The 17,933-nt window shown below is 44.1% G+C and overlaps 1 protein-coding gene across 2 annotated transcripts in view; it reads right to left on the bottom strand.

Annotated features, from left to right (window-relative positions):
• Positions 1-17,933, bottom strand: part of DMXL2 (Dmx like 2) — a 120,978-nt gene that overhangs the window by 21,977 nt on the left and 81,068 nt on the right. For both annotated transcript variants that reach the window (XM_024199892.2, XM_024199884.2), the window contains exons 25-32: positions 17,206-17,397; positions 9,030-9,106; positions 8,012-8,142; positions 6,444-6,692; positions 2,856-3,037; positions 2,219-2,349; positions 1,056-1,141; positions 403-604 (exon numbers count right to left, since the gene is read on the bottom strand). In XM_024199892.2, coding sequence (XP_024055660.1) covers positions 403-604; positions 1,056-1,141; positions 2,219-2,349; positions 2,856-3,037; positions 6,444-6,692; positions 8,012-8,142; positions 9,030-9,106; positions 17,206-17,397 — 1,250 coding nt within the window. The remainder of the gene's footprint in view (positions 1-402; positions 605-1,055; positions 1,142-2,218; positions 2,350-2,855; positions 3,038-6,443; positions 6,693-8,011; positions 8,143-9,029; positions 9,107-17,205; positions 17,398-17,933) is intronic.

Consider the following 17,933-nt stretch of genomic DNA (forward strand, 5'->3'; position numbering starts at 1 on the left):
CATGACTAGTTCCACCAAAGTGTTAGCAAGATCTAAGCCTTAAGTAAGCACTAACAGTTCAAAGGGACTTCAATTCTCTTCCCGCATCCCAACCTCTCCTTATTTTTTCCCCTTTCCTTCTCATTAACTGGCACTAATAAATTTAAGTTATCTTTGTCCTTTTAAAGATAGTATTTGTAATAATTAAACATAATCATCAGTAAAAATAGGCACTGTATTATGCTGCATTCATTAAGGTACAACTGTAAAGCCACTGTAGGTTAGGTTTTATTTGGCTTAGCCACCTCACTGTTTTCTTTTAACTAAAAAATCCACTAGATAATTTGACTGTTTCTGCCCAAAAGGTGCATTTGTCAAGTTATAATAAAGTCTGGATAGCCGTTTCCTGAAAGCTTTTCTTACTTGAATGGTGTGTTTTCAGGTTCAAGCATTGCTTTGTTGCGGAGAACAGCTGACCCAGCTCCCACTCCAAGGTCACTGGGATAGGTATTGATGTAGTTCGGTGGTGGGCCTTCAAACTGATCCACTCTTTCTTGAAGGATCTGTTCCCAGTTTTCCAAATTTTTAATCACAGCAATACCCAATGGTGATGTTACAGGCAGATCTAAAGTGGAACACAAAGGTTTAATATCAATATAAAACCCCTATACTATTAATAGCAATAAATGAATCCTGCAGTAAAGTGCAGAGACAATATTATGAAGATTTTTTTTCTTTTTTGGATAGTAACAGCCCAGGGCAGAATTTATCCAGATACCTAGAACCACTAAGTAAAACTAAAAGCAAAACAAAAATCCACAACCATAGTCGGACATAGTATTCTACTGCTTACGTTTAATAAGCATAGGGAAGGCGTGTGTGTGTGCGCGTGCTTCCACAGAACTTACAGAAAAGGATAAAAAAAAATATTGGATGGGTGCATTTAAAAAACCTGAAATAAAACACACAATTCCATCTGTTAGCAATTGTGCAAAACAACTTTTCATATATAAATGCCAATACTTCTCTAACTCGTATATAGAGCAAGGTAAAATAGAAGTCAGAATTTAACTCACCAAAGAATTCCAAACCAGCAATGGGAAAAAAGTTCTTAATGTTGTACAGAGCTAGTTTTACTATCGCCAAATGTATAAGAGCCCAGCTGTAGAAAAAGAACAGTTTTCATTTTGTAAAGTACAATTTATATTCAGTTACCTGCAGGACACAATTTAGTTTCTCACCAAACCATGTAGATATATGAGAAAAGCATTTATAACAAATAACGAATAGCGCTTACTTAGTGAGTTTTGAGGGTCAATAGGAACCCCCTACTGCAATGCAAGGTAAGATCTTTATATCTTAAACATGTTAAGTCACTCTCCTTGGAGCCCAGAAGATTCCCCTCCCTCTTTTCCAAACCCCAGATCATCCTCTTCCCTCTAGCAGAGGGCACCTGGACATAGCTCCCTGGGTGCGTAAGAGGGAAACATATGTAAAGTCAGGAATCAAATAATAATCTCATGGCAATGCCAATGAAAGTCCACATTACAGAACTTTCCATGACCTCAAAATGAATAGAAAGGAATCATTGGTATGGTATAAATCAAACATTTTTTCCACACTCTCATAGTACAATGCAATAGTTCCATTTATAGTCTACTGGATTTGAAAAGACTTGATACAATGTAGATGGAAGACATTTTATTTTCATCCACTCTCATAATGGACGTGACTCATTCATTTATGCCATCCTATGCTTGTGACACTTTTTAAAAAGTGTTTTTTCTAACCCACACAAAAAAGGAAATTAACATAGAAAATTCAAATTACACTTAAAATTGGTCTCTACTCTGAAAAGTAACACTAAACCTGGCATCAAGGGATGTTCGTTGTGTCTCAATGACTGAAATCAAGTTTGCCCAGTTTATTTGCTCAGGTGAATGCAGAAGGGAAAAAAAACTTAGCTACTTTGAGTTCGCAAGTAATCAGAACTGAAAGTCAAGGTGAATTCTTTCCTTTTTGCACATCAGTGTCAGTAATTAAGATTATTCAGGCCAGTTTCTTATCTCAGTAACACCTCTGTAAACCCCTGGCTGTTAAATGAATAGATACTGTAAAATATACTTCACAACAGAAAAGAGGCCCAATTATATCATCTTTTGCTTTGGACGAAAAGCTGAACACACAACACTTTAAGGATTTTTTTTTTTTTTTGAACTATGGTATAGTTTCCACTAACCTGTAAGAATTGGCATCTTTGTGTTCCTGGATCTGTATGTCAGAAAGGAAAGCATCATCGTCCTCTTCATCACTGTGAATGCTTTCATCAGAATCATATATAACATCACTATCTGATAAAGGAAGAAATGGCTGCAATGTAAGACAAAAACCTGTTATAATAATAACTCTTCAGAGCTGTCAATATTTTAAACATTTAATGTTCTCCTAGTTATTTAGATGTCACTTAAATAACTTAGTAGTGAAACAGGGCATCTTGATATATAAATCTATTAATATACCTAAATTGTAAGTTAGATGTTCCCTTCAAAAATAAGCGTGTAGCAAGGATAAAAATGCTCATTTCCACTATTTTTTGCTTGGCAGAAGAGTGCTAGATTGATAAGTAGATTGATATTTGGAAGTTATATAACAGATATGTAACTTTTTCATCTTTTCTGTGGGGAAAGCAACCTGCAAACATTTTTTACAGGTTGTGAGGCACATTAATGAAAACACTTCTTGAAATGTTGTTTTTGCCCTTTAAAATAGGGGGGAAAGATGCATGTGTTCTGTACAAAGTATTTAATTTTATATTTTCAATTTTTAAAAGTCAGACAATCTTCTGATACCACTATGTTCAACACCAAATGCCCTACCTTTGCCATAAAATAGTCCCACATGCTGAGTTCTGGAGGAATGAATTTTTCCTTGTAAGAAGGTCTTTCTGCAGGCACAGGTGGAGGTACAACACTATCTTTTACTGGTCTCCCTGGTACAAGCATTCTCATATTAAATCGACGACGATGCTTATCCATTTCTTCTGAAGGAACGGGAGGTGCTAAATTGAATGAATTTAGATAGCTAAAATCATTGTAAGAAACAAATGCTATCCATAGTTTATTTTTAGAAACTGATTAATTTTAGAATTTAAATGAAGTTACCAAAACCATGAATTTTGGTTAAAATGTTTGGATAATAAAATCTTATAGGTTTAAAACAAAATCAAAGCTAAACTACATTTCAGGTACTATTCCTTAAATATGTCTTTAAATAAAGTAAGTGTAATCATATAAATAATCCAACTACAATAAATCCAAGTAGAGTTACCATTCTTATGCCACATGCATTAGGAAAAGAAATTGTAATCTCTCTTATTTCAGGAGCTACAGGTTTTAAAATAAGTTTTAGACCAATTCCTGCTTGAACCCATATACAGTAGGATTTTTCTAAAGGAGAAAACAATGTATATAATTTCACTAAATTGAAATTTTCATAAATCAAGGAAATCTAGATTTACCCTGGCATTTTAGGAAAATCTACGGGGGAGGACTGATTTTAATGTTTCTTTAATGTAATCAAACACAGTATGAATGTGGACTTCAAAAATGAGTGCTGTTTTGGATAGGCAAAACTGAAGATTTACACTTACTTTATAATAAAGAAGATAGAGATTTAAAAATACTCTCCTCTTTTAAAGCACACTAACATCCATCTACACTGCAAATCTTTACAAACCTTCATTACTGTCCTTTGAAACATCAGAAACTGCAGCAGCAGCTAGTAGGTTTAAAGAAAACAGAATCTATTTTGAATGAAAGTCTTTGACTGACTAGGAATATTTTTCTAGCTATTGCAAAAGTTAAGCAGTATAAATAAGATAGGTAAGATAATTACAGCATTTTCCTACCCAACATAATCGACTTTTATTATTTAATTCAATAAAAAAATCAGTTTAAAATATGTAATTGCTGCAAAACGAAGAGTTATTAGCAAGCTTCAAAAACTAGTAGAGAATAAAAATACTGTTCTGAAAAGTTTCACTCAAAATGTCTGGTCTGAATTCAAATTACTTTTCAGAGTTACTTCTTCCACAATTTAATAGTAAAAATGAAACTCAGTTACAAAGGAAAGACAATCCCAGTTAAAATAAAACCAGTTCTTAAAATTCATGCCGTATGCCAATACTTTTTGAAACATTTCTACTCTAAAATACATAGCAATCAGCATATAAGCTGCTCACCATCTTTCTGGGGTAAATATTCTTCATCACAGCCAGCAGCAACTGCACGGCTATTTGGTGTGATGAGTGGTGACTTGTTAAAAGTGTTACGTTTTCTGTCTTGCTGTCTGAGCATTTTGTTTTACCAGAATTAGGTCGAGTAGGAGACTGATTATTCATTGCCTGTTCCAGTGTAGTTTTTGAGTGATTTTCAAGGAAAAGTGCATCCATTTGGGAGGATAATTACACGTATGTATTCAAAGTGGCAGCCAAAGTACATCATCAAAAGTGATCACCTTTAGGGCTCCAGTAGTTCTTGTTATATTTTACCAATAGTAAGATATCTATCAGTTGACAGGTGAAATTTTAAGTTACACTGTTGCTTTCCATGATTTATTAAGAACCTAACCTGTGTAATATAAAACATTTTAAAAATTCAACTACAAAAGCTTCAAAACTGGGGTTCTATCTTAGTTAAAGGACTCTCTTCTTTTAAACAAATATGTTGAATTCAGTACAGAATATAAATAAAATTAAATGCGTAGATTTTCAGATTCTGATTGCCAATATCCTCAAACTGGGTTTATTTGCTGTATGTGTCCATTGTGCCATTAAAATTTTATAAAGCTAGATTTAATTATACCAGAGCAGTTTTAAAATTGATGTCACACACACAAAATGACTTCCTGCTTAATTCAACTCCACTTAAATACATTTTTCATTCCTTTGATTTTTCTCAAAATGAATTAGCAATTAATTAAAAGCTGGAGAAGAGCATAGATGAGTAAGGGGCAGTGTCTGCCAAAATAAAACTAATGATATTTCCTCACTTACTAGCTGAGACACACAAATCACAAATTCATCGGAATGGTATACATACTGTAGCATGTATTACCTCTCATACCTAGGACTGATATCTACAATCTACTTAAACTGTATGATCTTTGAGGTGGGTACTGACTTGTCATTATAATTATGTGCAGCGTTTAGCACAATGTAGCCCCATGGTATTTCCAAAACACAGAAATTAATAACTATCTTTCAGAGCTCCAACAAATGGAAACTATCCATGTTACAGCTCAGTAGTCAGAACCTTTATGAACTATAAATTGTGTTCTCTTCTTGTTCAAAAATCAGATCAGGTGTCTGCTTCTGAATCCATCACACATGCAGGGCAGAGGCGGGGGACTGGGGAGCAAGAGGATTACTAGGACAAGGGTGGTGTCTGAGTTAATGCTAAAAGAGTGTGTGTGCCCTTTGTCAAAACCAGTATCTCAGACTCTATACAAGGATTGGGGACACTCCAAAAAGAGAGAGCGCTATGTAGAATCAAATTATATTCTACAGCTGAGAACTGCTTCATTCATGAGCATAAATAATTGCTTATTTCGTTCATTCTTGCTTAGCTCTAAATGAAGGAAAACTGGATGACTGTCTCAGTATGTTCCATTTTAAATCAATGATCATACTTAAGCCAAGCAGACACTCAAACCTCATATGTAACAGCTAGAAAACTGAACAGACTAGGACACACACCTGATGATCAGTAATGATGGAAAACAGAGCTGCAGATACTGGGGAGCCTTTAATATGTACTGAACTAGGAGTGATAACTGGCTGAAAACCATTAGCCAAGAATTACTCTTCCACTACAAAATGTACTTTTCCCTTTAGGAGTCCTGTAAATCTATAGATAATTTTAACTCTTCTAGATTAATTTAAGTTTTGGGAGATTCAAAACCCTATGTCTCATCAAACTTAAAATTTTTTACGCAAACAAAAGGATAAAAAAATGCCAGAGAGCAGTAAAGAGTTTAGACTATGCCAATTGCTCAACTGCTTTTTTCATTAAGTCAATAATTAATGTGTGTGTCATATTTTAGGACCCGCAATGTGTTGTGGAATATAAGAAGACAATACCGACCTCCAAGAGCTAACCATCTCCCCCCCCCCCACTTCTAAAATAACCTCGTCCGGGGTAAAGGTATTTTTAGGACTTGCATAATCATACTGAAGGAATTAATGAGAATCTTAGAATTCTTGTTCAGTATGGATTGGCAAGAATACAACTTTTAGCCAAGGTTAAGAACTGATATAAGACGCATACTATCAAACATTATGAATTTAAAAGTTCATTTTTAAACTATGTGCCTGGAACCTAAAAAAAGGGAAACTAAACTCGTCTCTTTCCCCCAAATTATATGAATGCACATTATTGGTCTGAAATTTAATCAACACAAAGTACCTGGAATATTTTCAGATTGTCTTCGGGGTTTCACAACAAGTTTCACACCTCCCCCAAAGACAGCAGCCCACATTCGACTGTTCAGGGGATGGGCTGCTAGCCGAAACAATTCATTGCAAGAATTAGTAGCAAGGGCATGTATCAGGAGACTTAGGTAAACAGCTATGACAGCTTCACAAAGTAAAATGTTTAACTTTGGCTGGTCCTCATCCTGAGCTGAATTTAAGAGATTTATAAGTGAGCTCACACCTGCAAGAATAAAAAAGAAAAGACTTAAAGAAGTTCACAGAAGTACAAAAAACAAGTCAGTATTTTTCTTATATTCATTTCATGCTAAACAAAGAATTCTGAGTGGCCATTTAGTACTTTGATCTAAACTAAGTTTATTACCCCTATTTCTGAATAGATTGTAACATTTGTTTCCTGATGATTTTCCTTTCCAAGACAGACCTTTGCCTGAGAGCATTCTGTCTCAGGTGTGTAGCTGGATGGTTCTTGCTCAGATGTTCAGGGTTTAACTCATCTCCATATGTGGGGTCATCTCCATATGTGGGGAAATCTTCCCCCAGGTCAGCTTGGCATTGACCCTGGGGGTTTTTCCATCTTCCTCTGTAACATGTGCCTGTGGGTCACTTGCCAGGATTATCTGGGTATATCTCACTTAAGCATATCTCTGCTATTGCAGTGGCCTGGGGCACTGGTGCACCTCGGTCCCTCCTCTCTGCTTGTGGTAGATAATAGTCTAATCTCCAGTGGGCTGTAATACTTTGGTCTAATTTAATTTGTTGGGTTTAGTGTGTGGGTGCTGGATAGAGTTGGTGGCCTGTGATCTACAGGAGGCCAGATTGGATGGACCTTGTGGTCCCTTCTGGTGTTAAACTCTATGGCACTATAACGCCATCTGAGACTTTTTTGCAACTGTGCCTCTTTTCCTGCAAATACTACAGGCAGTTCAGATTTATCCATGAGGTTTTAGGAGTAGGTCTCATCCCCTTTACTCTTGCACCATATGAGTATTTCCAAAATTGTATGTAAACACTAAATTCTTAATAGATTCATTATAATGCCTTGTGCAACTTTACAAAATACATACATAAAACCTAAGGAGGCCATGGCCAAAATACCTGAAGAACTTCTCTTGGATGGGACAGTTTAGGGGAATGGTCATTCCCACAAAAGAAATCATCAGGGAACCAAGTTTACATTCTGGATCCTGATCTTTCTCTCATTGAAGATATCTGGGGCACAGTGAGCATCTTTCTGTTCCCATACGGGAGCCATAAGTTAAATGCTGATGGAATTCACCCAAGAGTTAAGAAGCAAGAATGCAAAATAGATTTTTCAATAAGGGAAGCATATCTGATATCTGCATCTTCAGATGACTAATGTATGCTATCAAGATTCTTGTTGGCTTGAACACTAAGCCCGGTGTGCATTTGTAGATGCTACTGCATGTTCTGAGTCACAAGAAAAATCAAGACATAAAGTGAGAAACAGATTAGAGTGGGGGACATCTGAAAAAGTGGCGTTGGCATACTGTTGTGAAAAATAACTTAATTTTTTCTCACCCGGCCATTGAGCAGGAGTTGAATTTGGTGTTGCATGTTCTTCAATGCTTTCTGTCCTCAGTCTGCGTCGATCACTCAAAAGCAGTCCTTGATAAACCATTCCTGTAAACTGATTTGTTTCTGTTTGACTGCTAAACACAAATCAATTTTTTCTAATGAGAAAGGATTTTAGAATATTCTTGTAATGAAGTATAGTGTATATATGGCAAGTCATTTTAGTCTTTAATTTTTCAGAAAATACATTTGAAATTCTGTATAGTGTGTAGGAGCAGTTTTAGAAGACTGAGTAAAGTCATTATGTTTTTACAATGTAAAAAATAGTTAACGTTTAGTGCTAAAAATCTTAGTCTGCATGCAATGTTTTACATTCCAGTCTCTCTGTCTGTATGTTTGGGCATGAGAAAAAGATTCATTTTCAAAGATTTTAGTAATCAGAAAATGTGTTGTGAAAAGTGAAAAATGCCCCCACATCTGTAGGTGTATTTATTCTCTACTCTTTTCAAAGCTGGCCATATAACTATCTGAAACTTGTTCATCTGTCAGGTATAAGAAGAAATTGCTCCTATGCATCAATGTGTCCGCTGTGCTAAATTGCCTTTTAAGTGTTCTCCTTCTAACAGAGCCTCAATCATAGATTGAGTGACTAGATATTTTTATTCTTTATTCCGTGCCATAAAATCTACTAAACAATTTTTGGTATTAAATTTAATTCATCTAAAATTGTCTGGGCAAGAGAAGGGCACCCATATAGTTTATCTTGAAAATGTTACAAGAATGTAACAAAAACTGTAGCTTCATTCACACCGTTTCTTCATAATGCATTAATTGCATTATATACATGTGTGCACAAAGTCTTGCACATTGAACTTAGGCCTGGCTGTGTATACACACGAGTATATATGTGCTTAATTCACATTTTAAAATAAATGCATAAAGAACCAACATTTTGAAAGTTTGCTCTTACGTGAAAACCAAAAACGCATTTTAAACGTAACTGTAAGAAGAGCTCAATTTTTACCTGTAGCTGTGGCTGTCACATAAAGCTTGATAAATAGATGCAGAAAGTGAAGCTGCTAATGAATGAAGTGTATGCACCTAAAACAAAATCATCCAATATTAAATTTTATATGAAAAGTTGTAAAACTGCAATTTTTTCTTAAAATCACAATTAACAAATTAAGTGAGACTGGCTTTTGAGAAAATCTGAATGTTAAACACAAATGTTGAGTTAACTAGTTATACATCGCATGAAGAAAGGAATTGTTAACTGTGATTTATTTTATTCATACAATATACTAATTTAAAAATTACATCCCAATTGTTTTAAGTAAATTAAAATTTAGCTACACACAGGATTCTGTTGCATCTAATGCTGCAATCAAAACCCTTCTCCCAGACATGCCTAAGACTGATGCTCTAATTATGTAAATGTCAAAACAATTTAGATTACACTGAAATAGAATTACCACCATCAGTGAGTGCAGATTAAATAACCACAATTTTCTGTTATGCAATATCCTGCCATTCTGATTGGTTCCTAGACATCTGATCTACATAATCAATAATATACAGTTATTTCTCAATATCCTGATACGCTAACTGGCTAGTATGAAGAGCTGTATAATCACTGTATGGTTATTTTGCAATTCTGCAATAATTGTACTGTGTATATGTACATCTCTACTCACAACTATAATCAGCCTTCTCTAACCGTTCTCTTGCATAATTTTCCAGCAGTCTGCCAGCAAGGACAATACTTCAGCTTCTTGTTGCCTTCAATCGAGGCAGAAATCTCAATATTTACAGAAAAGAATTAAAAATGGAGTCCAAAAAGCAAAGAAAATGGTGCTGTTAAAGTGCTGGAGGTTTTATTTTATTTTATTTTATTTTTTTTAAAAACCTTTAACTTATTTCCATCTCCCCTTCCATCATTCCTCTTGGTCAGCCAGGTCCTTGCCCTCAGAATAACTGTTGTATTATTTATACTGTTGGTTGGAAAATGCCATCTTTTCTTTCTCAATTCAGTTTTGAAATAAAATGCATGCAAAAATATCAGTTATTATGGGGGAAAAGACTGGCTGAGCTGTAGTGCAGAAAGAAAGGCATGGAGAAGGGAGCTAAATGGAGAGAGAAGAAGAAAATGATGGAGAGAATGAGAGATGACCAGCTGGAGAGGGAAATGCCAGAAAGGATTTTTTTTTTTTTTTTATTCTTTCAACAATTTGACAACCCATTCTATTTTCCAGTTTTTTTTCCATTTAAATGTCAATATTGAATTAAAATTTGCAGTATGATCAGCTGAAAGTAACTCCTGTTAACTCACCCGTAAACCATGTCTTTGTCTATTAAACTCCTTGGGACTTTTGTCATCTGTGTTTACTTCCTCTGAACACATTGGTCTTTAGCTTCAGTTTCTTCAGCTCAGAATATGGGGCCAGATTTTCAGTGTGTGTAAATCAACATAGCTTCATTAAAATCAACAATTTATGGCAATTTTATCAGGCCCAGGGTTTATACATGAGTTAAGAGGATTCACTTCCAAGTCAGAATACATTTTAAGACCTTCTATAATACATAATTGTCATTTTAATTCCACCCAGGGCATTGTTGGTGGTCAGTTCTGCAACCATGTATTTCATTGATCAACATAAACACTGGGATTCAATGATGTAGCAAAGGCCCAGATTTGGGACTGGCTTTTTGGTCACTTATGCTCTGGGTTAAAAGGCTGTTGCACTAGTCAATGGATGGAAGGAAACAGCCAAGTGCCAAGATAGCAACATTTACCCAGATTATGGGAGAACAGATATATTGCCACAGAGTTTGAAAGAGTGAGTTTGATTTTTCTTGAGACTACCTGTATTGCTCAACTTAAGGGTCATCACTTGTGAGTAATGTGGCCATCTGAAAAGACGGTTACTCACCGTTGTAACTGTTGTTCTTCGAGATGTGTTGCTCATATCCATTCCAGTTAGGTGTGTGCGCGCCGCGTGCACGATCGTCGGAAGATTTTTACCCTAGCAACACCCGGTGGGTCGGCTGTGGAGCCCCCTAGAGTGGCGCCGTTATGGCGCTGGATATATACCCCAGCCGACCCAGCGCCCCCTCAGTTCCTTCTTGCCGGCTACTCCGACAGTGGGGAAGGGGGGCGGGTTTGGAATGGATATGAGCAACACATCTCGAAGAACAACAGTTACAACGGTGAGTAACCGTCTTTTCTTCTTCGAGTGCTTGCTCATATCCATTCCAGTTAGGTGACTCCCAAGCCCCACCTAGGTGGCGGGGTCGGAGTGAGACATTGCTGTGTGCAGAACCGCTGACCCGAAAGCAGCGTCGTCTCTGGATTGTTGCACCAGCGCATAGTGAGTAGCAAATGTGTGGACCGATGACCACACTGCAGCTCTACAAATGTCCTGGATCGGTACTTGAGCCAGGAAGGCAGTCGAGGAGGCCTGGGCCCTCGTGGAATGAGCGGTGAGGCGTGGCGTCGGTACACCGGCCAGGTCGTAGCAAGTACGAATGCAGGACGTGATCCAAGTGGATAGGCACTGAGAAGAGACCGGTGAGCCTTTCATCCGGTCGGCCACCGCAACGAAGAGTTGCGTCGTCTTCCTAAATGGCTTTGTACGGTCCATATAGAAAGCCAGGGCCCTGCGTACGTCCAAAGAGTGTAAACGCTGGTCTTGACGAGTAGCGTGAGGTTTCGGATGGAAGACCGGGAGGAAAATATCCTGGTTCACGTGGAAAGGTGACACCACCTTTGGCAGAAAGGCAGGATGGGGGCGAAGCTGCACCTTGTCCTTGTGGAACACCGTGTAAGGGGGCTCGGATGTCAGCGCCCTGAGTTCCGAGACGCGTCGTGCTGAGGTGATGGCTACCAGGAAGGCTGTCTTCCAAGATAAGTACAGGAGCGAGCAGGTAGCCAAAGGTTCAAACGGAGGCCCTGTGAGCCTGGAGAGGACGAGGTTGAGGTCCCACGTTGGAACCGGCTGTCGCTGCTGTGGGTACAGCCGGTCTAAGCCCTTGAGGAATCTAACGACCATCGGGTTCGAGAAGACCGAGGACGTGAGTTCCCCTGGGTGGAAAGCGGAAATAGCGGCGAGGTGAACCCTAATTGAGGATGTTGCCAAGCCTTGCTGTCTGAGGGACAGGAGGTATTCCAGTATCAAGGGGATAGGAGCCTGCGAGGGAGACGTAGCTCGTTGCTCACACCAGCAGGAGAACCTCTTCCACTTGGCTAAATACGTGGTCCGCGTAGAGGGCTTTCTACTTCCCAGCAGGACCTGTTGGACGGCCTGCGAGCATTGCCGCTCTGAGCGACTCAACCATGAAGCATCCACGCCGTGAGGTGGAGCGACTGCAGGTCGGGGTGACACAGCCGGCCGTGGTCCTGAGAGATGAGATCCCGACTCAAGGGGAGCGTGATCGGCCTCTGTACTGACAGCTCTAGAAGTGTGGTGTACCAGTGCTGTCTCGGCCAAGCGGGAGCGACCAGAATTACCCGTGCATGGTCCCTGCGGATCTTGAGCAGCACCCTGTGGACCAGCGGGAATGGGGGAAAGGCGTAGAACAGATGGTCTTTCCATGCCATGAGGAAGGCGTCCGACCGAGAGCCCGGGGCTCGTCCGTGTAGGGAGCAGAATGCCTGGCACTTCCTGTTGGCCCGAGATGCGAACAGGTCGATCTGGGGAAACCCCCACCTCTGGAAAACGGAATAGATGATGTCCGGGCGAATCGACCACTCGTGCGTTTGGAAGGACCTGCTGAGACGGTCTGCCAGCGTATTCTGGACTCCAGGCAGGAATGACGCCGTGAGATGTATCGAGTGGGCGATGCAAAAGTCCCACAGGCGAATGGCCTCTTGGCATAGGGGAGATGAGCGGGCTCCGCCTTGCTTGTTGATGTAAAACATGGCCGTGGTGTTGTCGGTGAGAATCAGCACGCAACGGCCCTGTAGGAAGTTGAGGAAAGCCTGGCAAGCCAGGCGCACTGCCATCAGCTCTCGGACGTTGATGTGCAGGGCTAGTTGGGACGCCGACCACAGGCCTTGGGTATGATGCTCCCCCAGGTGAGCGCCCCATCCTAGAGATGAAGCGTCCGTAACTAGGTGGAGGGAGGGCTGTGGGGCGTGAAAGGGTACTCCTGCACAGACCGCAGTGCGATCCGTCCACCATGTGAGGGAGGCCAAGACTGCGGTCGGAACCGTGACCACTACGCTCAGGTCGTCTCGATGAGGACGGTAAACCGATGACACCCAAGTCTGCAATGGGCGAAGTCGCAGTCTGGCGTGCCTGGTTACGTAGGTGCACGAGGCCATGTGGCCCAAGAGGGCAAGGCATGTCCTTACGGTGGTAGTTGGAAAGGCCCTGAGTCCTTGAATGGCGCTTGAAATGGTATGAAAGCGGCTGTCTGGCAGGATGGCTCGGGCATGTCTGGAGTCCAGGACTGCTCCAATGAACTCTATTCTTTGAGTTGGTACTAGAGTGGACTTCTCTCTGTTGAGTAGAATGCCCAGCTCGTGGAAAGTGCGTGTCACTATGTGGACATGGGCCTGCACTTGGTCTCTGGTGCGGCCGCGTACCAGCCAGTCGTCCAAGTACGGGAACAGCTGTATCCCTTGTCGACGAAGGAAGGCCGCGACGACTGCCAGACACTTTGTGAACACCCTGGGAGCCGAGGACAAGCCGAAGGGAAGGACTGCGAATTGGTAGTGCACCCTGTTTACTACAAATCGCAGGAAGCGCCTGTGAGGCGGATAAATCGCTATGTGGAAATAAGCGTCCTTCATGTCGAGGGCGGCGAACCAGTCTCCAGGATCCAGTGAAGGGATGATGGTCCCCAATGATACCATGCGGAACTTCAACTTTACTATGAATTTGTTGAGCCCGCGCAAGTCTAAGATGGGCCTTAGACCCCCTTTTGACTTGGGTATCAGGAAGTAGCGGGAGTAAAACCCCCTGCCCCTTAGCTCCGATGGAACCTCCTCTATGGCCCCCATAGCGAGGAGCCCAAAAACCTCCTGTGTAAGGAGTTGCTCGTGAGAAGGGTCCCTGAAGAGGGACGGGGAGGGGGAGTGGGAGGGGGGGGGGCGAGGAAAACTGGAGGGCGTATCCCCCTTCCACCGTGCGAAGGACCCAACGGTCCGAGGTTATACGGGACCAAGCACGGTGGAAGCGGGAGAGGCGGTCCCGGAAAGGGGGAGTCGGATCCTGGGTACCGGTCGTGGTGCCGTCCTCGACCGCACCTTCAAAAGGCTTGTCTAGGCCCTGAAGGTGGCCTAGACTGGCCCTGGTTCTGACCGGGTTGAGGGCCGGTCGACCTTCTCCTACCACCTCGACCCCGCCTCCTAGCAAAGTCCTGTCTTGGACGAGGCGGGGGAGGGTAGAACCGCTGAGGCTGCGGCCTGAAGGGCCTGCGCTGAGGCCCTGGGACATGCATCCCCAGGGAGCGCATCATTGTCCGGGAGTCTTTGAGGTTTTGGAGCCTCGAGTCTGTTTTCTCCGAAAAGAGGCCCTGGCCCTCAAACGGTAGATCCTGCAGGGTCTGCTGCAGTTCCGGAGGCAAGCCCGACACCTGGAGCCAGGAGATTCGGCGCATTGCTATCCCCGACGCCAGGGTCCTAGCGGCCGAGTCCGCTATATCGAGGGACGCCTGTAGGGAGGTGCATGCCACCCGCTTGCCCTCCTCTACCAGGGCCCCAAACTCGTCCCTCGAGTCCTGGGGAACCAGTTCTTTAAATTTCCCCATCGAGGACCACATATTGAAGCCGTAGCGGCTCAGTAGCGCCTGCTGGTTCGCTGCCCGCAATTGCAGTCCGCCAGCCGAATACACCTTGCGTCCGAACAAATCGAAGCGCTTAGCGTCCTTCGATTTGGGCGCAGCGGCCTGCTGGCCATGGCGCTCCCGTGCATTCACTGAGGAAACCACCAGTGAGCACGGTTGGGGGTGAATGTACAGATACTCATGATCCTTTGATGGGACAAAGTATTTTCTCTCAACCCCTCTGGCCGTGGGTGGAATAGAGGCCGGGGTCTGCCAGATAGTAGTGGCGTTGGCCTGGATGGTGCGGACCAGCGGTAATGCCACCCTGGATGGAGCATCCGCTGAGATGATCTGCACTATCGGGTCATGGACCTCCGCAACCTCCTCCACCTGGAGGTCCAGATTGCGAGCCATGCGCCGCAGTAGGTCCTGGTGGGCCCGAAGGTCTATCGGGGGCGGCCCGATGGACGACGTGCCCGCTACGGCCTCATCAGGAGAGGACGAGGAAGATGCCCCCGGTGGCAAGGGGTCCAATGGTTGGTCCTGCTCCAGGTGTTCCTGGTGTTGGGCATCTCCTGCCCCCTGGTCAGGGGCCTCTGCAGGTGCGGGCACTGGAGCCTCCACGTCCCTTGGAGGAGGGCGGGAGATGGTAGACTCTGGGGCCCTGGTGTCCGAACGGCCAGAGCGGGAAGCCGACAGGGGAGCTCCTTGAGCTTGGTGGTAGGCCCAAGGAGTCCAAAAGGACCAATGCGCAGGCCCTTGCATCGGGTCCTCGGTCTCCTGCAGGTGGCCGGGCTCCACCGTCTCAGATGACCGGGACGCCGATCTCGACGGCCACGGCGGTGCCGAACCCGATGCCGTCGGCACCGGATGGTACGGTGCCGATCGGTGCCGACCGTAAGGGGACCTGTCCCTGCGTTGTTCCGGCGAACGGTGCCGGGACCTGGACCGGTGCCGATAGTCCCTCCGGTGCCGGGATCCCGATCTGGAACGTGACGACGATCTGGAGGAGGCGTGGTACCGGGAGCGGCCTCTCGAGCCCGAGCGGCGCTCATACCGGTGCCGGGAGCTGCGCCTCGACCCCGATCGGTGCCGGTCGTCACGGCGGTGCCGGGATGTTGAACGGCGCCGCGAGGAAGATCTGGGCCGCGAGTACGACCGGTGCCGAGGTGACCCTCGGCGCCGGGACTCCGAGCGGCGTCGGGACCTGCTTCGGGACCTGGAGCGGTGCCGAGAGACTCGTGCTGGCGACGGTGGGCGCACCAGGGCAGGCTTGCCTCTGGACTGCAGCACGCGTGGAGCCACCGGTGCCGGGAGTTGCGACGGCGCCGGCTCCGTGAGGGCGATCAGGTCTCTCGCCGTGGCAAAGGTCTCCGGGGTGGAAGGGAGACAAGGTTCCACCACCAGCCTTGGTGGTGAAACAGTCCGCACCGGACTCAACGGCCTCGGTGCCGGAGTCGACGGTGTGGCCGCCTGTCTTTGGCGGTCCAGCTGCGGACGCGGCTCTACCCCCGGCACCGGGGGAGCCTGTATCTTCGCGGCAGCAGCGTCCCGTGTCTTAGCGGTCTTCTTATGGCCCGGCGAAATGGATCGGTGCCGAGGCTCTTTGGGCGGGCGCGGTGCCGACGTCGGTCGGTGCCGGACAGTCTTTTCTGCCGCACCGGTCGGGCCCGCCGGGGCGCTGCGCACCGAAGCGCTCGGTGCCGGGACAGGGCGCGCCGAGGGAGGATCCGGACTCAGCGCCGCCTCCATGAGGAGCTGTCGGAGCCTAAAGTCCCGCTCCTTCCTTGTCCTCGGCTTGAAGGCCTTGCAGATAGGGCACTTATCTGCTGGATGAGTCTCTCCCAGGCACTTCAAGCAGGAGCTATGCGGGTCGCTAGTTGGCATGTGCTTCCCGCAGGACGCGCACGGCTTAAAGCCAGGAGCCTTGGGCATGGGCCCGGCTGCGCGCCGGGGGGAAAAGGGGAAAAACACCCCCTAAACCCCCGATAACAACCTATAACTATATATATATACACTATAACTAACTACTAACTAACTTGAACAACTATCTATATAACTAAATACAACAAGAGCAAAGAGAAGCTAGGGAGTGTGGAGATCAGCTAAGCCGCGCTCCACAGTTCCAACGACCGTCAGGGGCGGTAAGAAGGAACTGAGGGGGCGCTGGGTCGGCTGGGGTATATATCCAGCGCCATAACGGCGCCACTCTAGGGGGCTCCACAGCCGACCCACCGGGTGTTGCTAGGGTAAAAATCTTCCGACGATCGTGCACGCGGCGCGCACACACCTAACTGGAATGGATATGAGCAAGCACTCGAAGAAGAAACACATATTCCATGCTGTCACACATTCCCTTCTCACCATATACAAACATACAAATAGCTATATCATCTCATTTTCAAATTCAGAGAGAACTTCTTTTGCCTTACCTTTACATCTTCGATATTAGGATGGGGTGGAAATTTCATCTGTACTATAGTGTAAAGAATGTCATGGATGTGGTTATTTAAGTACAGCACAGGGTTGGCTATTACAGTTTTTGTTGAAGCAATACTTGCAGAAAGCAGTGGAAGCGTTGTGGGTAATGGAAGGGGAGACTGAAGTTGCTTTACTGTAGTTTCCTGTTTAAAAGAAAATACAGTAGGTAAGATGGTCACATAGCTGACAACAGAAGTAGAGCACATATTTACAACCTTAATGATTAAACAGAATAATCTTCCTTCATCTCTATCTATACAATATGGATGTAATTTCATGCTCATTGAGGTCAATGGCAAAGCTCTCGTTGACTTTAATGGTCCAGGATCAGGGACTAACATACATTCAACTTTTCTAGAATACCTTTTGATTCCTAGCAGGAAGATAAAACCACTAGCCCTAAGTAACAAGTGTTAGGACTATTTAATACCAAACATTACTATAATAAAAAATGCATTAGCACTAACATGAGTTGAGCTCCTAGGCTACTCAGTGGTCTGAGTTTAATACAAATCCCGCTGCCAACTCTGTCCACATATCTATTCAAGTGACACCATCATAGGACCTAATCACATCAGCCACACCATCAGGGGCTCGTTCACCTGCACATCTACCAATGTGATATATGCCATCATGTGTCAGCAATGCCCCTCTGCCATGTACATTGGCCAAACCGGAC

This window comes from Terrapene carolina, unplaced genomic scaffold (genome assembly GCF_002925995.2).
Source record: "Terrapene carolina triunguis isolate 2854851 unplaced genomic scaffold, T_m_triunguis-2.0 Scaffold67, whole genome shotgun sequence".
NCBI classification, from domain to species: domain Eukaryota; kingdom Metazoa; phylum Chordata; order Testudines; family Emydidae; genus Terrapene; species Terrapene triunguis.